This window comes from Gymnoscopelus braueri, assembly GCF_963280865.1.
Source record: "Gymnoscopelus braueri genome assembly, chromosome: 2".
NCBI lineage: Eukaryota > Metazoa > Chordata > Actinopteri > Myctophiformes > Myctophidae > Gymnoscopelus > Gymnoscopelus braueri.
Genome location: NC_137604.1, coordinates 10,010,212 through 10,031,465, shown reverse-complemented (window position 1 = coordinate 10,031,465; position 21,254 = coordinate 10,010,212). Strand labels below are relative to the sequence as shown.

The following is a 21,254-nucleotide window of genomic DNA, read 5'->3' as shown; positions in this document are numbered from 1 at the left end:
GGCCCCACAGTGGTGGAATGAACTCCCCACTGATGTCAGGACAGCAGAGTCACTGCCCATCTTTCGCCGCAGGCTGAAAACCCACCTCTTCAGGAAACACGGGTAGCCCTCTTTGCCTTGCCTACTTGTCGTCAATTAGTTGTACGAGCTCTTGTCTTACTGGATCTTGTTTATTTGATACACTTATTTGTTTTAGTTCTTGCTCATTTGCTTTTCCTATTTGTCTCATCTGTTTATGAAAGTAGGTAGCTGATATATTGCACTTTTACCTTAGCGCTAGGTATACTCTTAGTTGCTTGTTTTAGAAGAGAATGCACTTAATTCTTCTGGTGATTAGTAGTTTCCTTGCCTACCTATGTTGAATACACTTATTGTAAGTCGCTTTGGATAAAAGCGTCTGCTAAATGACTGTAATGTAATGTAATGTATTGTAAAGCTAAGAGTTTTAAAACCCAAGAAAGCCTATGGCTTGTTTCCATTGGGGTCCTTTGTACTCAATTCACAGAGACAGTTAATGACAGACAGATATACACTAATTAAAAACTACATGCAAAACATCATAAAAACGTTGAAAACAGAAAAACAAAAACATGTACAGTAAACAGTTGGGGGGGGGGGGGGGGCGTATGCTTTGACTTTTACAGGGGCCAGTTTCGAATTGCAGCCACCTGTACTCTTTTAGAGTGGTTTTGAAGGAGAGTAGGGTTTTACACTCCTTCACGGCTTTTGGTATAGGGAACTCCGCCTTGGATTACTCATTTGAGGGCCTAGGTGGAGTCTTTCCTCCTTGACTGGCCTTCCTGGGCTGGGCCTTCCCTCGCACTTCCAGCCTGGATGTTGAGGTGGCTACTAAGCCTCTGCAGCCTACTTCCACTGGTCGGGTCGGACCTTAACTTTCCAGCCTTGCTGTTGCGCATCGACTGAAGCTCAGCGTACCTCCGCGTCTTGGGCACCGTGAGCTTGAGGATTTACATGTGCCTGATCATCCCTGATGGAGGCCGACCTATATAGCACAGGGGCAGGTCGTAGGTTGGTGGTGGACACAATCTCAGCTGGGAAGCAGAGCTTCTTGGCCTATGTCTTTCATGCAGCAACTTCCAATCAGGTTTGCTGTTGCAAACACTGTACCTTATTTCTTATTTATTTCCTTTTGCAAACTGAGCCAGGGGTAGGGCTCGAAAAGCATTATGCGTCTCCCTGTCCCCTTTTCCAGCTTCTTGGACACTTCTCATGTACACGAACTTGTGCCATGGACCTCCTTTTTTCTTGTGATTATGACTTTTCAAATTTGCATTAATATATGCACTTGTGTATATATATGTATCTTTCTGTTTGTCCAAAAGAGATGGAAATAAACTGAACTGAACTGAACTATCTGCCCAGTGTCTGCTCTTGAGGTGGTGAGACGGGCTTGACTCTGGCCCTCCCGGAACAAAATGTTGTTGCCGGCCAGTGGGATGACGGGGGAGGAAAGAACAAAAACGAATATGGACGCTGATAAGATTAGGCTATCCTCCTGACTATGGCTTGTGAAACGAGCTTGATCTTTCACTCCACTGCCCTTTGCTAGACCAATGCATTTGAATGGAGAGAGCCCAGACGGGGGTTGAGTTGCGCATCTGATGGGTGTGAAATGCCTTTATCTGCTGGCTATTGTTTGCCTACAGCCTACCAAGTGCCAACAACTGATCTACAGACGCAACTAGCTATCACACCTGACCTACTGTTATATGTAAAGTAGCCAGGTGGGTACTTGGTGCACGAATCGAGTGGAACGCATTCTTATGTGCACGCGCGACGCGTGCACGTCCGTGCGTGTGCTCCTGCTCAAAAGGTGGTGGGACGGCGTGTTACCGCGTTCCATGACCAATGCATCATATAGCACTATACATCACATCATATTCAACAATATTAAAAAAATACTACAGGTGGAAAGTAACTTAAGTTAATGTATTCAAGTAATGCCCCTGAGTACAAATGTGAGTATTAACAAGTGAGTTGACATAATAATAACTTCATAACTATATTTAACTTCAGACTCAGAACATTGATAGAAATAAATTGTGATATTAAACCAATAATACTTTATTGATTGGGAAATGTAAAATCTACTGTGCATTATCACACACACACACACACACACACACACACACACACACACACACACACACACACACACACACACACACACACACACACACACACACACACACACACACACACACACACACATACATACATACACAATACACAATACATAAAATAACATATACAAAACCTATATAATATGTTATGATGATAGGATTATTAGGCTGTGTGTGCGCGCACGCACACACACACACACACACACACACACACACACACACACACACACACACACACACACACACAGGCACACATTATACACAAAACCTATATAATATGTTATGATAGGATTGTATATAGGCTATGATAAGGGCACCGTGGCCCCTTTAATGCATGTTTTGACCGGGCACGTGCTCGCCTTATATGTGGCAGCAGTAATAAACACAGGCAGGCAAGGCTCTCTCTGCTCGATCTGACCGATAGTTACCTCCTTCTCTCCTCCTCTCCTCTCCTCGGCTCTCCTCTCCTCTCCGCTCCGCACTCAGACTCAGCGCTGGTATAAAAGCCTGTTGGGGGGGAACAGTTGTGCGTTGGAACAGATACAGTTAACAGCTGAGAGAGGGAGAGAGAGAGGCACACAAAAGACAGGAGAAAGTGACCTTTTTCTTAAGCTTTCTCCTCCACAAAGGGATTACAATTTATGAGAGCAGGAAAACATAAAGCTTAAAAGGATAACGGTTTTGGTGAGTACCGGAGTTTTCTTTAAGGTTTTTTTTTGTTTATGTTTTTTTTGTTGTTTTCGTGATCATAGGCTATTGGTAATAACGTGTCATCAATCATTTCCACAAATAAAATAAATGTGTTTTTAACACGATCCGTTTATACAGCTTGAAATCCTCCCTGTGAGTTATGTGCGTTTGTTTTTTAAGACTATATGATTTCCACTAGTCCGTTGATTTCTGGACAAAGCAACAGCTTAATCATGAGTTATAAACATTTATTTTTGCCATGATTGTATAACTGTTGATCGATCACAATGTGCTGAATGGCATTTGAAGTTATAGCTTATTTTATATGTATTATTATAGGAACAAAATCACATCAGATCAAAGCGGTTTGTCTTTTTTCACCAAAAGCATCTTGAGCGTCGTTTTCATTGAAGAGCGAAGCTGCGCTGAAATGACCGACAGTAACCCCAGTGTTCATTGGGAACAATAGAGAAGCCGCAGATTCAAGTTTAGACGCATTTTATGTGTTTATTTCACTGACTTGATCAACACCGATCAACAGGGACAACATTATGCTCAATGTGATGAAAAGGAACGTGTTTTTATGGCTGTCAAGTGTTTTTTCGTAGGGGTTTTGTTTGTTACGATTCCAACGGGGGTTTGCGCTGCAAAATGTTGTTTTTAAGTGATTGTTTTTGGTTTACGTTGATGTTGAAGTAACGATCGTTTATATTACCGATCGATTTCATTCATCGTGGTGCAAAATGTGTGGAACGATATCATTTTTGATCCGATCATCCAGGATCAAATTGAATTGGAAAAATATTTTGTTTTATTTTTTATGTTTGATGTGTTTCCAGTGAGACAGTGGTCGAAAGGTCCTCGATGTAGATAAATGAATGAATCAGTGTGTATCACTGTGTGTGTGGATGTGATCTTGAGGCACGTGAGTCGGGTATTATTTTAGTAAACAAGTACAGGAATTGATCATGTCCGCGTTCTGCCGCCAGGGGCGCAGTGGTGCTTTGCACCATTCTAGGCATAGTGATAGAACTCCTCGGTACCACGGTGTCGCGTCGCTGCTCACAGATCATCTATTCAGCCAGTGGTTCTCAAACTTTGCAGGCCGCGACCCCCCCCCAAATAATCATATTTGAACTGGGGGGAGTCGGGGGACCCCCGCCCCCCCAACCTGATAAGCAAATGGAAATGTGTAGGTGTTGAGGTGTTGATGCATTTACATTTAGATTGACTCGGTTCCACAGATAAACATTGTGAAAGTAGCAGATCTTAAAAAGTCATTCAATATAGGCTCTATGCACAGCAGCCACATTCCTTCCTTACTTCCTTCACAGGTGTTACCAATGAGACTAATTAAGGCTCTGTTCCACTTACTGTAGCACAGTTGTTGTGAAATGGCTTATTTTCAAGGACCCCCATAACTCTGAGAGTGTACAAATGGAACCAAATGGACCCGTAAGGGTCCATTTGTACACCCTCAGAGTTACACACCCACCATAATGGGCAATTTGGGAACCAAAATGGAGTGTTTTCCAGTGAGCCAGCATGCACAATATCAGCACCCTGACCAGAATGAAACAGAGCCTTGATTAGTATCATCGGTAACACATGTGAAGGAAGTAAGAAAGAGGGCCGATTCTCTCCAAAAATGTCTGGTTGTGCATAGAGCGTATTGTAACTTCACTGTCATCTAGGGACCCCCCTGGGGGTCCCGACCCACAGGCTGAGAACCACTGTATTACTACCCAGGCCAGCTTATAGATCAGTTGTTGTTGTTGTTGTTGTTGTTGTTGTTGTTGTTGTTGTGACACTCGCCATATTGCATCATGATGTCACTGAGCTTCCATTTCATTTGGCTGTGCCTGTTCATATGCAAATATGAGCTACTAAGGCAATAATTGTGTGCAATAGGCCTATGTTGCACGCACACACGCAAAACATTTATATATACACACACACACACACACACACACACACACACACACACACACACACACACACACACACACACACACACACACACACAGTAGGCCTACATATAGGCTACATTGAAGGAAAGGCTGCCCGTAGAGTTCGAAACCATCAGTGGAATGAATAGAATTTATATGTTTGTGTTTCTAGCCTATGTATGTCTGTCTCTAGTCTCTTTAGTCCTTTGGAAATTATATATTTTTACTTTGTTTAAACAGAGCTGCCAACTCTCACTCTTTGAGAGTGAGAGTCACGCAATTTAACCTCTTCTCACGCCTCACGCCACACTTGCCATTTCTCACGCTTTTTACCCCCTCTCACAGCAAAAAAAAAAAAAAAGAGCATTCGGGTGGAAAACGGAAGCCTCGTCCTAAAACACACTGCCACCCTTTTTTCGCGGACCGTGGCCGCCGCATTAGACCGGGGGCGAGGGTGTTTTAGGACGACTTTTCCAGATTTGTGGTTGGTGCGCTGCGCGATGGACTGCAGCCACGGTTCACATGACGCTCGTCTGTCACTAATACAAACCAATCAGAGGCAGCTTAAGGCGGGTCATTGCGTCTCTCTAGCCAAGGAGAAGGATTTAAGGAAGCACAATACTTTGGTGGAGAAATTAAAAAAGTATACAACGTGAAACGCCGACCGACGAGTCTGTCAGCGCCTCAATATGCCGTGACTGATTCTGAAGCGGGTCAAACGGTAGATAACTTAACCACCTCCTTTTTACAAACACATTATCTTTACAAATCATTTTATTTTGATGAAATGGTGGGTCTGACTACATGAGACTTAAACGTTACACAGGCTGCTGGTGAGCAGCATACATGTTGCTGGTGGTTTTAACAACAAACTGTGACTAGCAGTGTTAGTCAAATCACTGGTTCTCAACCTGTGTGTCGGGACCAGGGACCCACAAGGCCCAGGGGGGTCCCCACGTAATTTTTTTGTTTGGGGGGGGTCCCCAGATGACAGTAAAGTGACCATTTTTTTAAAGACCTTTTTAATAAAAAAAAGAAGGAAGAAATGAAATATAAAATAGCATTACTGCATGAAAAGTAATCAACAAACAATATAGGAAATTGTAATTTGTGAAAATAGCTGATCTACAAGCTCACAACACATCATATCTCGGCATGTTGGTAGTTTGTAGATCGGCTATTTTTACTCTTATAGTGTGACACTCTTGTATGATGAAGTAGGGCAGTGGTTCTCATACTTTTTAATTTCATGGACCCCCAGTTTAATAAGCATTAGGCCACGGACCCCCATTTGATACCTCTTTGCTATCTCTGGGACCCCAATCTATACTAAGAAATCCTAACTCTGAGAGTGTACAAATGGAACACTCTCATAGTTAAAGTCATGTAACTCCTCAAGGACCCCTGGGGGTCCCCGGACCCCAGTTTGAGAACCGCTGAAGTAAGGCATTCATTTATGAAAAAACATAAAGTTGAAATATGGAAATACAAGGTTTCGGCCTGACAGCGAAGATATATATATGATTTAATCATTTGCATTTATCCATCAAAACATTATGTTTATTTGTATTTATTCATTTCCTTCACTTGCTGACGTGCTGCTGCGCAACAGGGAAGATATCCGCCAGGCCAGGTGGCCCTACCCAGGCCCATGAAATTGATAGGCAGTCTACAGTAGCCAATTAGAATGAAATCTGCTAAAACTGACTCATACACTAATACAGAACCATATATAGGCAAAATATTGTCTCTGACTCTCTGTCGGTTGGGAAAACTGTTGACCTTTTATTTTAAAACAATTTCAAATGGTGAAAAAAGCCAATCTACGAGCTATAATTATTAAAGATTAAGAAATACTATATTTTAAATAGTGAAAAATACAGAAAATAGGGGAAAATACATAAAATCTCTAATCTGTGATTCTAATGTGATTAATGTGACCCCTACAGTCAGTGAAGTCCAGGGCTGAATGTGACAAATATTGAGACAAATAGGCTATAACCCAATACATAATTTTATGAAATAAATGGGTTATATTTTACAGATACAGTAGTTACACTATTCTTGTACTATATTAAAATTAAATCATCCTTAACCTTCAAGTTAAATTCATTATTTCCGTGGACTTAAAAATCATCGTTTTATTTGATGGCCTTCTTTTTGATTGGCCTTTATTACAGGCCCTACCAGCCTGTAGGGGGAGGTAGAGAATCACATTATAATACCAGCCTGTAGGGGGAGGTAGAGAGTAACATATTATAATACCAGCCTGTAAGGGGAGGTAGAGAGTAAAATTATAATACCAGCCTGTAGGGGGAGGTAGAGAGTAACATTATAATACCAGCCTGTAGGGGGAGGTAGAGAGTAACATATTATAATACCAGCCTGTAGGGGGAGGTAGAGAGTAACATATTATAATACCAGCCTGTAGGGGGAGGTAGAGAGTAACATAGTATAATACCAGCCTGTAGGGGGAGGTAGAGAGTAACATATTATAATACCAGCTTGTAAGGGGAGGTAGAGAGTAAAATTATAATACCAGCCTGTAGGGGGAGGTAGAGAGTAACATTATAATACCAGCCTGTAGGGGGAGGTAGAGAGTAACATATTATAATACCAGCCTGTAGGGGGAGGTAGAGAGTAACATAGTATAATACCAGCCTGTAGGGGGAGGTAGAGAGTAACATAGTATAATACCAGCCTGTAGGGGGAGGTAGAGAGTAACATATTATAATACCAGCCTGTAGGGGGAGGTAGAGAGTAACATATTATAATACCAGCCTGTAGGGGGAGGTAGAGAGTCACATATTATAATACCAGCCTGTAGGGGGAGGTAGAGAGTAACATATTATAATACCAGCCTGTAGGGGAGGTAGAGAGTAACATATTATTATACCAGCCTGTAGGGGGAGGTAGAGAGTAACATATTATAATACCAGCCTGTAGGGGGAGGTAGAGAGTAACATATTATAATACCAGCCTGTAGGGGGAGGTAGAGAGTAACATAGTATAATACCAGCCTGTAGGGGGAGGTAGAGAGTAACATATTATAATACCAGCCTGTAGGGGGAGGTAGAGAGTAACATATTATAATACCAGCCTGTAGGGGGAGGTAGAGAGTCACATATTATAATACCAGCCTGTAGGGGGAGGTAGAGAGTAACATATTATAATACCAGCCTGTAGGGGGAGGTAGAGAGTAACATATTATAATACCAGCCTGTAGGGGAGGTAGAGAGTAACATAGTATAATACCAGCCTGTAGGGGGAGGTAGAGAGTAACATATTATAATACCAGCCTGTAGGGGGAGGTAGAGAGTAACATATTATAATACCAGCCTGTAGGGGGAGGTAGAGAGTCACATATTATAATACCAGCCTGTAGGGGGAGGTAGAGAGTAACATATTATAATACCTTTGCTCTAAGTGAAACCTGTGTCCAAACCCAATGTTGAATAAATGTGACTGGCATAATGTAGTCGTGTTTTTCATCAGAATTAATTAATAAATGCAATTATTAACACTATATAAGCATGAGGGGGCCGACAGGGAGAGCAGCTGGCATGGGGGTGAAGACATCAGTCTTAATGTTAAATTCCTTTAAATCAGCGTTAAAAAGGGCCCTTTTAAAATTTTGGGCCCCCAAAATTTTTTTCGCCGGCGGCCGAACGCATTATGACAGTTAAAGTCTCACTCTTACAAATTTCTGAAAGTTGGCAGCCCTGGTTTAAAGGAGTAGTTCACCCCAAAAAGTACTTATTTTCTATGAATTCTCCATGTTTTCAATGCTTCATGGTGTGTGTAATTGATAGAAAATAAGTTATTTTGGGGTAAACTACTCCTTTAATGGACTGTAGCTACTTTAAGTGCTCATTTACATAGTGACTCACTACCATGTTCAAATTGATTGCATCAGGAGCAAATGTTGTTGTCTTGGCTAGGACGGACAGTTTGATCTATTTCACATTAATTAAACAGTGACTTCATCACCAGTTGAATGGCTTATAAGACAAATCACTGGGGAGAATCTGAAGTTGATGACATTTTGCACAAGTAAGGCTATTATGTCTTTATGTGATACAAATTTGATGTCAAATATTTACTGATGTGAAGTTAGGCTACTTTAGCAATCCCTGTGCACTTTATTAGTCTCATAGATAATGTCATAATTGCTTCTTTATCCACCCGTCAGTGCACTTCAGCCATTTGAAAATAGCCGATCTACAAGCTCACAATGCGTCGCGCAGCGTGTACTTTGTACTTTTGCTCAAGTAAATTTAGGATTTCTGACTTTTACTTGTAACAAAGTATTTCTACATTGCAGTATTGGTACTTTTACTTAAGTAAAACAATTGAGTACTTTTTCCACCACTGACAGACAGACAGACAGACGGACGGACTAGAAGTCTAGCCTCTTCTAGACCAAGAGTTCCCAAACTTTTCAGGCCGTGACCCCCCTAAAGAATTAAAACTGGGGACCCCCCACCATGACAAGCACTTGGAATTGTAGGAGACGAGTTGAGGAATTAATTGAGTTTGACTCGGTTCCACAGATAAATATTGTGGAAAAATAGCCGAACTTCAAGCTCTAGATCGTCTATTTTCACAATTTGTGCACCTTTCTTGGGTAATATTTGACAATTTGGCCAATGTTTGCCAATTTTTATAGTTGTTTTTGGTTACTTTTGACGTAGTAATGGTCTTCTTCTTATTACTTTTCATTTGGGGGCCCCCTTGGGGTCCCGACCCCCAGTTTGGGAACCATTGTTCTAGACGGCTAGACTCCTTCAGAGCCACACCGTGACAAAAAAACTATATTTTATTTTGATTGTTCAGATAAAATCACTTTTATCTGAGTGAGAGGAGAAGCTGTCGGTGCCAAAGAGTGGGTGTTAGAATGTTTGGAGGTCTAAGTCCCTGTTTGTGTTTTATTGCGACAGTGAAAACATCCATTATTTATTCAGGTGTGATTTAGAATTGAACGATGCAATATTGCAACTCACTGACAGTGAATTAAATCCTAGAATGTTATGGTTTATATACACAGTTGCACTGTGTAGGCCAGTAGTTCTAAAAACCTTTTCGTGCCAAGGAAAACATTATATATATTTGGTCGCGGACACAAAGATTTGTGTTAAAAAATATATATATATTTAAGATTTTTCAGAAATGTTCAAAAATAGCAGATGTGAGCCTGTAGATCTGCTGTTTTTGAATAGCCAACATATGAATGGATAAAGTGGTTAAAATGATTGTGACGCCATATTAACTACTTTCGCTAGGGACCCCCTGGAACCCCACCAAGGACCCCTGGGGGTCCCCAGACCCCACTTTGAGAACCACTGGTGTAGGCTATGATGCAAAAGGATATCAGATTGTTAAATAGATGAAAAATGCTTCTCAGGGAGTGGATATCATCTAATTATGTAATCATAACTGAAGTTTCCTCATCGTATTCCTTAATATTTATTTAGCTATTTCTTGATTTTTCAAATATGATCTGCAGTTACAAAGGGAAAATTGTGAAATTTGACGATCCATCACATTAGGACTCTTAAATCCTCTCTCTACAGGACCCACATATCAGGGACACCACAGTTAAAGTTAAATACGTAACTTGGGATTGCTGGGATCTGCCAAGAAAAGGTCAACAGCCGAGGGTCAACAGTTTACTGTTGAAATTCAGGAGAAAAACCCATAAAACCCTTATTCAGCCTCACGACACTGGGGGTTTCCCATTCTGCTGGAACGCATCTACAAAATGTCCTCTAAATCCTAACAGTTTTCTGAAAAAAAACGTCTGTTGCTATATCAGTGGTTCTCAAACGTTTTCATTTCAAGGACCCCCAAAAATTATGTGTATTTGGCCGCGGACCCCCATCTGAAAACATTTTGTTCCATGGACCCCCCCAGAAGCAAAGATTTGTGGTGGAAGTGTCCTTGAGCAAGACATTTAACCCCCTAATCTGCACCCGGTGAGCAGGTTGGTGCCTTGGAGTTGGTTTCCTCCGCTGTCAGTGTGTGAATGGGTGGAAAAGCGCTTTGAAGAAATTGGCACTGCATAAATGCAGTCCATTTCTCACACCCAGCTGATGCTCAGATGGTCATGATGAGCGGGGGGGGGGGGGGCTTTTAGGGGTTAAATGTCTTGCTCAGGGACATTTTGTACACTGTAAAATGTATGTAATGTACAGACGAAGGCCTCGCTACACTCGCTAAGCTATGATCGCCACCGTTCCATTTATTGCTGATGGTAACATTTCTTTCTGAACGTTGACCCTACTTCAGTGACACGTTGCCTTTGAGAGTGGCTTTTAGGAGTATTAGTAAAGATGTTTTAGTTGATTTGCATGAATTTCAAAAATAGCAGATCTACAAGCTCATAGCACAGCATTCAGTGCCACGCTATGAGCTTGTAGATCTGCTATTTTTGAATATCCAAAGAAATCTAAAATGACAACATTTCTTTGTGACCATTGACCCTACTTCAGTGACACATCACCAATGAGAAGGGGTTTTAGGAGTATTATTAATGATGTTTTTAGTTGTGAATTTTGGTCTTACTTCAGTGATGTGTAAATGACCAGTGTGGACCTGACCGAACGTTGTGATCAATATTGCATGGGAGGACTATTGAATGGCCAGACACATAGACAAGCTGCTTTATTTACCATCACCTTTTCTAAGATTAAACAGGAACATGCTGCTCAAATATGGACATTGCGTGTTGGCAGAAAGGCCAATGATGGCCAAGGTTTGCGCCACATGCTTCCAATGTAGTTTTTACACACCCACTCACACCACTCTCTCCCTCACACACACACACACACACACACACACACACACACACACACATAACGCGACCATCAACCCACCCACCCACTTACAGCACATTGGTTAAAATACGGTGGTGTGTCTTACATCAAGAGTATACTTGTCTTGTGACGACTTTTTAGTGATCATTACCATAATAATACTGACTGTGACCGTGCTGCTGGTTGATCTACAGGTACGATGAGTAAATCTCGTTTGTCTTCTGTCATTCATGGTTATCAGTCATTTATTTTTAATTGGTTACTGCCGCATGTGATTCAATCACCCCTGTTTTCTACTTTGATTCGTGTTTTTTTAACATTCGCTGGTTCATTTTAGTAACTGTATTTTAGTTCTGTAATATGCAGTTGTTTTGGTCATTTTATGGAATGCTCTGTTTTGTCAAGCAAATAAGTTGATGCTGTCTAATGTCTAGAGTCTAAACTTGGAAATAGAGATTTGCAAATCATTGAAAGTTTGAGGGAGTCAGTCAAATGTTGTGTCACTAACAAACATCGCTCTCGTCTCAGTAGGTTAGCTGGAGATTTGCTGACCTTGTTTTGTGTGTGTGTGTGTGTGTGTGTGTGTGTGTGTGTGTGTGTGTGTGTGTGTGTGTGTGTGTGTGTGTGTGTGTGTGTGTGTGTGTGTGTGTGTGTGTGTGTGTGTGTGTGTGTGTGTGTGTGTGTGTGTGTGTGTGTGTGTGTGTGTGTGTGTGTGTGTGTGTGTGTTTTCTTAGTTTTTTCCGCAAGCCAACACATGTTTATAGTTAGTTAGCTGACCCCATCTATATCTTTGTGACTTTGTGAGGTCTGTTGTACATTATTATTAGACTTAACCACTTTAAACCTGCCGTTTTGGGCATGCCCTTATAGGTGAACATTTTCAATAAAAACTATGAATAGGCCTAATCATTTTAGTTATTTCTTTGTGTTCAAAAATAGCAAAAATAACAGATCTACAAGCATAAGATCAGCTATTTTTGTTATTTGTCGTACAACAAAGTATATGGGGATATATATAGGGGCTTCAGTGGCTAACGGTGACTGATCTTTGTTCCACAGTCGGGAGCTCCAGGCAGCGGTCCAGTGAGGTTGCAACATGGCAGTCTCTACTCAACTGGGCTTACTGCTGTGGAAGAACTTCACCTACCGGCGGAGACAGACTGTAAGTCACATAAAGTGTTATTATCATTCATTATCTCTCATATGTTGTGACACTTTACATTTTGGCAGTGGATAATCTCCGCCGTTGGACAGCAATTGGTGAAGAAAAAGCAATTAAAGGGGAATACCACTCATTTTCAACATTGAACTATGACTGTAATACACCTTAGAGCTGTTGTACTTTTGGCTCCGCCCCCTCAGCCAAAAGTAGGCCTACACCTGACATGTCACTGATCACATGACCTCAATCAATTATCCAGTTCTAGGCAACATTGAAGGAAGGGGAATGTTGAAAATGAGTGGTATTCTCCTTTAAGCCGTCGAGTGCTCTGCGGAAAGTACCCAAAGTGCTCTCGGCGCAATGCTTTGGGGAAGGTCCCCTCACTGGACGCTATAACCCTAACTTTAACCACACCAAACCCAGGCCTAAACCTAACCACATTAACACTACCTAACCATAACTAAGTGCAACATCAACCACACCAAACCCATGCCTAAACCTTCATTGTAATGTTCACTTTTGTTCAATGACTAAATAATATAATCCCTCCATCCAAAAAAAAACTCACCAAACTAACAGTATGTAACCATATCTAACTACAGGAGCCAAAGAGGAGGCCTGATCCAAAGAATCTTACTCTTGTGTACCAGCATATGAGATCTATCAAATAAAACCTTGCATCTTGAACGCCAAGAGTTAGACGGCTTAATTTCCACTTCCTTTCGTTATTTCAATTCAATATCACTTCGCAAAAACTGCTGATTTCTTGCTTCTTGTCACATTCCGTTAAAAGTAGTTTTTGTGTAGTCCTTTTCGAGGACTACTTGTGTTGTTAGGTGTCTCATTAGTATATTAAACAGGACCTTGTTAAGATGGGTAAATATAAGCAGGAATTCAACAAGTGAAAGTGATACCCTTTGTGGTTTTCCCTTAAAAAACGTGCTCTGAACGGAATCGACCAATAAGAGGAAGAGATCGAGGGCAGGCCATCAACACACGCTTTTGTCAGTGGTTCTCAAAATAGGGCCCAGGGACAGATGGCATTTGGTTCCATCTGTACACTCTCAGAGTTATGGGTGTCCTTGAATTGATTTTTTTTAGAACCAATGGCTTAGATGAATCACATGCTGTGTACTGTGCCAATCACATAGTGACTAGCCGTGGTAATATCACAAAGTCAGTCAATAGAACGTGGCCATTTGAATACGCGCGGCTTCAATGGGAAGGGAAAGACTCACAATAGAGACAATTCAGCTCACCTCTGAACCGTTCAGAGTGAAAACCACACAGAATTCATGTGAGCATTGTGAGCCGGTCAAAGATAATGACACATCGATACGTGGGCGGCTACGGCTACACTACGCTCACTGTCTAGAGTGGTTGGGGCCCACACACTGCGTTTACAGAATAGTGCAGAGCCCACAAGCTCACTCACACACATAGACACACAACCCCCCCCCCCCCAACACATTTACTGAAGCAGGTTTAATAGTGAATAGCGCTCAAGCTCACACACATAGACACACAACCCCCCAACACGTTTACTAAAGCAGGTTTATTTTTTCATATAGAAAAATAGTCAACAGCGTATGTTTAAATATTCCTTAACCCTTTAAGACCTGGAACGTATCTGTGTCACTTGAGATTTCTTTGGCTATTCAAAAATAGCAGATATACAAGCTCATAGCGCGGCATCGAGTGCCGTGCTATGAGCTTGTAGATCTGCTATTTTTGTTAAATCGTGAAAAAATTGTTTTTATATTTTTTTTTAAAAATTTAGAAAACATTTATTGAATCGGCCTCAGGTCTTAATGGGTTAACCACTGCAATCCTAGCGTCCCTATTCTGGGCCAAACAAAAACAGCAGATCTACAAGCATATATTGGCTGTTTTCTGTGGAAATACTAGCAGACCTAGTACAGAACCCAGGTGGACCCCGGTCAACAAAGTATATAGGTTTCAAGTCGTTAATAAAGTCATGAGACAAAGACTTATTGAGTTATTATAACATAGCCCCGCAAATGTGCACTGTGTATAGGCTAGATGTGATTGAGGCTAGAACAAATCCAGTCCTGTAATTTCCCAGTGGTCTAGAGTTTACTTTTAAGTCCCCAGTGGTCTAGAGTTTACTTTTAAGTCCGTACACAAAGTTCTAAATTACTGCTCTCTCTCTCTCTCTCTCTCTCTCTCTCTCTCTCTCTCTCTCTCTCTCTCTCTCTCTCTCTCTCTCTCTCTCTCTCTTGCACACATGCTCAATTAACCCATATATGACAGACTCCAATGTGGGATTACTGTGTACAAAAGACAACAGCTGAACACCCCACCACATGTGTGCGAGTGACCCAGTTCTTCTCTGTCAAAAGAGCTGGTGGTCTTAAAGGTTTAGACGCCATTTGCAAAAGTTGCATCTGTTTTATATCTTCAGTTCTGAGCAGATCTTAACCAAAAGTAAGCAGAGATAAATGCTGAACAAACACATGCCAACGCAGACCTCTTCTCTCTACAACTTTCATCTGAATGCCCTTTGACACATCCAGTCGGCTGTTGATGTTTCATTTTGTATTTAGTAAAGGCTAACTGCTATAGCTGAAGAAAACATGAAAAAATGTTCTCATGAACAAAAAGTCCTGTACATTGCTCTTGCTCAGCAGCCTCTTTTATTTGAATTGACAGACGTTTCGGTCCCACTGGACCTTCATCAGGGACATTTTGTTCATGAGAATATTTTGCTATGTTTGCTTCAGTTGTCACTGTCCAACGCACCTGCATCCAAAAGAAGTGGATGTGCAAATACTTCCTTTACATAACTACTGTAGCTCAAATTTAATAAAACTCAATGGAAGTTCGTTCAGACTCGAACTGTTCACTGTTGTTGTGAAAATATCAAATCTTCAAGCTCACACGCGTTGTGACGCGTTGTGACGCGTTGTGACGCGTTGACTTGTGACTTGCAGCACCTGCACACAACAAAGTATAATTCAGGCTTTCTTGTCAGTTTGAAGCCATCTCTAATACATGTAGGTGTTCTAAATTCCAACAGAAAGTCATTGCCTCATGGTGTCTTTACACACTCTCATATCTCTTTTCTTGTCTCTTTGTCCTCCTCACAGACCCAGCTGCTGATCGAGATCGTCTGGCCTCTGTTCATATTCTTCATCCTCATCTCCGTACGGATGCACTACCCTCCCTACGAACAGCACGAATGTAAGGACAGAGAGGGACAGGGACCTATAATAGGGATATATATATTTGTAAAGCAAACATTTTTATTCTCTCTGTTACAACTTCTGGGGGTCCCTGGAACAAAATATTTTGAGATGGGGGTCCACGGCCAAATACATATACTTTTTTGAGAACCACTGATATTATAGCAACATACGTTTAAAAAAAAACGTTTGCTTAAAAATATATATATATTGAAAGACCCACGATTTCCCCCTACGAGCTTGTAGATCTGCTATTTTTGAATAGCCCAAAGAAATAAAACAATTACACAAATGATTCTTTCCCCGGTCTGAATGGGTTAATTAATGGCGTGCCTGATTACATCGCTGTAGGAACAAGAATGGATGGATGGATGGATAGATGTGCTACTTGGAACAGAGTAGTGCATGGATGGATCCAATATTAAGGCCTTAATTCAATTAACTAAATGACTTATAAATCAATTCATTCATAAACATATCTCAAAAGTAGGGGGGGGGGGATTAATAACAGCGGAGACATCTGTTCTTTCTGGAGACAGATGGTATGAAAACATTGACATCATTTAATGAAGACCCATTAGTGAAAGAACCTTTGATAATTTGATCACGCAAACCAAAAAAAAACATATATTTTGTTTCCTCAAAAGGTAAATGCCCTCTTTCACAAGGGACTTCCAAACTCGGTTGTTCTTTATCACGTGTCTTCTGTGTTCTAATCTAGGAAGTACACAGTTTCCGTGAATCTCACAGATTTACCACAGAACAGAAAGACAAACGGCCATCCGGTGCCTCTTCCTCCCTAGTTTCTGGAAGAGTGTGTTTTGTCCTTAGAAGGTCCTGTGAAAGAACAACAGCACACAGATAGATAAACGTGACCAGTCACCACGACAAGGACATGCTTCTGCTTTGTAAAGAGGAAGGGCTGTTCTGTGTCAAAAGCATTCATAATGCGCTGCACGAACACTGCACCAGGCCCGAGTTATATAAAGAAAAAGAAGAAGGGGGAAAAAAGTAATTTCATTTGAGAGGTGCTTCAGAGACTAGACAGAATTCTTGCTGGCTGCATGGGCATAGAATTGCACAGGATATACCAAATAAATGTCCTTGTTTTTGTGACATATATTTCAAACAAAATATAATCACGAAGCCCATTCTTCTTAGTAATGAAAAACTAAAATAAACAGGGTTTGTTCTGTCCTTTTTTTGTTCAATTACCTTCAACTTAGGCTTTCTGTTTTGTCTACTTCCCATTTTAGTAACGTTTCCTTCTCTGTGTCTGTCCTATTTTTCAAACCATTTGGACAAAATGCCATCTTCTTGGTTTTGAAGTAGTGTACTACTGAAAATAGCAACATGTTAGTCCTGCAAGGCCGTCGTGTTATTGTCTCAGAGGGGCACAGTCCATTGGTCATTTGTTTGCTCTTTGCGGACACATGATGAAGGAACATTCAACTCCCTGGAAAAAGCGAATAACAATATAATTTGTGTCAACATATCGCTTCTGGCCCCCTCAACTTTCACCCTGTATCAGCTCAGCTACACAGCAACATCTGGAGTACTACGTATATGTAAATGACTTTCGCCGTCTCCCGACAGAAGCAAAACATTATGATAATACTAATTCAAACACCTCATCCCATTTTGTATAACTCACAAAAGAAAGTTATGACATGACAAACATGTTTACAAATAGACACTTAAAGGTTTGTAACTCTGAGAGTCAGTGTACATACTGGAACGGGTCCATTTGGTTTGAGTTATGGGGGCCATTGAAAAAAAAAATTGAGAACAACTGGTATAATATATCCTCAAAGAAAGCAACTTCTCACACTCAACTGCTTATGAATACTGAACGTCCCTTCATCTGTTTAATCAGAGGACACATAATAGTGTAACATCTCGGATGCTATCTCAAGGTACATGGCGGCTGTCAGGAACTAGGTCACTGGGCTTGTTATTGGTTTATATACCAGGGTCATATTTCTCTGTGAACCCATCGATACGTTTAGTGGAAGCAGCTGACCAGCTCAGCTGCATGCATGGCGGAGCTGATTATCTCTCGTGAATTCCCCTCGATGGCTTAGGCCCCCTGCTATAGCAAACACAAGACATGACTGGGCCATAAGATATGGGTGAAATACTGTAATACTAACTTTACTATACAGTAGACAGAACATCGGTCGTCATCGATTGTCAGGGAATGAAACATGGGGTCGGCCACCGGTGTAGCGCATGAAAGAGAGCTAATCAATACCAATCTTAGAGAGAGAGACATACTTGTACACCTATGTACACACACACACACACACACACACACACACACACACACACACACACACACACACACACACACACACACACACACAATAACCAAGGTCCAAACTGCCGCCATTTTGAGTTCACTGATGTCCATTTTGTTGACCACATTAAACCAGTCCGACCAAAGTAGAAAGATGAAAACCTGAAACTGTGTCACAAGTTAATGTCAGGCCAACCTCCAGACCACCCATCAACTCTCCTCTAATCCTTATCTGTTCACTTTGATAGTCAACACACTGTAAACAGTAGCAGAGTCATTCGCTGATAAGACGGTCATAAAGATAAAGTTTTAGGGCTTTTTACATTCACGGCCAAAAGGCAATGATGGTATAAATCCACCGGTAATGGACCAACATGGCGTAATGTAGGAATATGGAGCCAGGGTTGATTTATGTAGAATTATGTTCTGTAAATCTCCCCACTCTCTTGTATTGTTTAAATCAGTGGTTCTCAAAGTGGGGTCCAGGGAGGGTGTACAAATGGAGCCTTTGGTTCCATTTGTACACTCTCAGAGTTATGGTGGTGCTTGAGATTAAAACGTTTGAGAACCACTGGTTTAAGTAAATCTTTGAGACTTATTCCAGTTCTCTATTCTGAGACACATTCGCTGTAGAGAGGCTGTTGCCTAAGACATCTTGACCGTTATTGAGGTCATCTCGGACACTACAGCCCTCACCGTTGTCTACTCGTCCAGGGCCAAGAGTATTTGCTGTAGAGCAGTGGTTCTCACACTTTTTCATGTCAAGGACCCCCTAAATGATATGTATTTGGCCGCAGACCCCCATCTCAAAATATCTGGGACCCCCAGAAGCAAAGATTTGAGTTAAAAATGTTCGCTTTTAAAAATATATATTCAAACAGTTTGCACACAATTTCACGATTTTTCAAAAATAGCAGATCTACAAGCTCGTAGCGCGGCACCGAGTGCTGCGCTACGAGCTTGTAGATCTGCTATTTTTAAATAGCCAAAGTATAAAAGGTTAAAGTGGTTAAAATTATGGTGATGCTTCATTAACACATGTTGATGGGGACCCCCTGGAACCCCCCCAAGGACCCCTGGGGGTCCCCGGACCCCACTTTGAGAACTAACGCTGTAGAGTACTAAAACTAACCAGCAATTACTGAGACAAAGACAAGACCCAAACTGAAGCATTCAAAGTAGATAGTAAAACACAGATTGTTAAATCGACAACTAGCAGGCTAAAACAAGACCCGTCCTGGCCCTTAACTCTTGCCTGTGAATTCTGACCTGTATACTTTGCTGCAGAGCGCCATGATCCTAGTTTCAGCTTCTTTTTATTTTGTTCTTTTCTAGGTCATTTCCCCAACAAGGCCATGCCCTCGGCAGGCACCCTGCCATGGGTGCAGGGCATCATCTGCAACGCAAACAACCCCTGCTTCCGCTACCCCACCCCGGGAGAGAGTCCCGGAGTGGTGGGAAACTTCAACGATTCAATGTGAGTGTCCGTTCCTCGTATACATACACACTGAACCCAGTTTACCGGTTTGCCTCATAGTAGAACTGAGTGACGTCATAAGAATACATAGCGTGAAATAAACAGTGGTGTAAAGTTACTAAGTAGGCCTACATTTACTCAAGTACTGTACTTAAGTACAATTTTGAGGTATTTTTTACTTTACTGGAGTATTTCCAATTTTCTGTACTTTTACTTCTACTCCACGACATCTCAGAGGCAAATATTGCCTCTGAGATGATATTGTAAATATTTTTACTCCACTACAATGGTTTGAAAACTTTAGTTACTACCGGTAGTTACTTTGCAGATATAAATTATCATATTATAAAACATGCCACTTTAGCCCTGTTTTATATATAGGCTATTTTCAAACATTTTAGTACTTTTACTTTTGGTACTTTATGTATATTTTGATGCCAATACTTTTGTCCTCAAGTAACATCTTGAATGAAAACAAAGCAACAGATTTTGTATCAATTTCTCTAATAACTGCATCAAGTAATTTATATGATCTTTTATCAATTTCATTTTGGAAAGTTGTTTACACTACATCTGATCCTCATTCCCGTTTCCAGTGGTTTCATTCGTTGTCTTTTTTGTCGTTCTCATCAGCATCTCTCGTCTGTTCATCGACGTGAAGAAGATACTGTTGTACAGCCAGAACGACAAGAGCATGGAGGGCTTCAAAGGTCTGGTGAGGGCGCTCAAGAACCTGCAGAAGAACGCACCAGGTAAGAAACGAAAGCGCACACTGTTTTAACTGCTTATCGTTTGTCTTTGTTTATCTATTTATTTAGTCATTTTGTTTGTCTTGTCTTGTCCTGTGATTTTTGGTAGGAATTTGTTCATTCATTTACCCACTTCATTTATTCCTTAAGACAGTAAGACTATTAATCGCATGCACAGTTTTCTACATATTCACACACACACACACACACACACACACACACACACACACACACACACACACACACACACACACACACACACACACACACACACACATACACACACACACACACACACACACACACACACACACACACACACACACACACACACACACAGTTAAATTGTACCAATAGTTGAGAGCCCTGCCTTCACGCCGTGTTATTAATTCAGCACCAAATGAATTCAGTATTTGTGTTGAGCATGCAAAATCTTTTTCCGGATGATTCTGATAGCAGCCTCCAATTTCAACTCATTTGAATTGATAACTTCACATTACGCCGTTGTGTAACCATTCATTTATACCAGCTCAGCGGCCTCGTAAGAGTGTCCACACTGAGACAGGGAGGAGGTCGGGGTTCAATCCCCAGCCGTGCCATAAAACATTTACTCAATGTCTCCCTGCTTGGCACTCAGCATCAAGGGTTGGGTTGGATGGGGGGGGGTAAGGTCTCTGTGACCTAAGTGTCATGTAATGTCCAGGGGGTGTATTTGTGTATATATCAAGCTGCCTCATGCTGCAGAAACGGGAGATGGGTCTCG

The 21,254-nt window shown here is 41.4% G+C and overlaps 1 protein-coding gene across 1 annotated transcript in view; it reads left to right on the top strand.

Annotated features, from left to right (window-relative positions):
- Positions 1 to 2,683: 2,683 nt before the first annotated feature.
- Positions 2,684 to 21,254, top strand: part of LOC308098580 (phospholipid-transporting ATPase ABCA1-like) — a 91,462-nt gene continuing 72,891 nt past the window's right edge. The window contains exons 1-5 of the mRNA XM_080446990.1: positions 2,684 to 2,828; positions 12,658 to 12,760; positions 15,871 to 15,964; positions 19,601 to 19,742; positions 20,376 to 20,494. Of these exons, the coding sequence (XP_080303116.1) occupies positions 12,695 to 12,760; positions 15,871 to 15,964; positions 19,601 to 19,742; positions 20,376 to 20,494 (421 nt within the window). The 5' untranslated portion in view covers positions 2,684 to 2,828; positions 12,658 to 12,694. The remainder of the gene's footprint in view (positions 2,829 to 12,657; positions 12,761 to 15,870; positions 15,965 to 19,600; positions 19,743 to 20,375; positions 20,495 to 21,254) is intronic.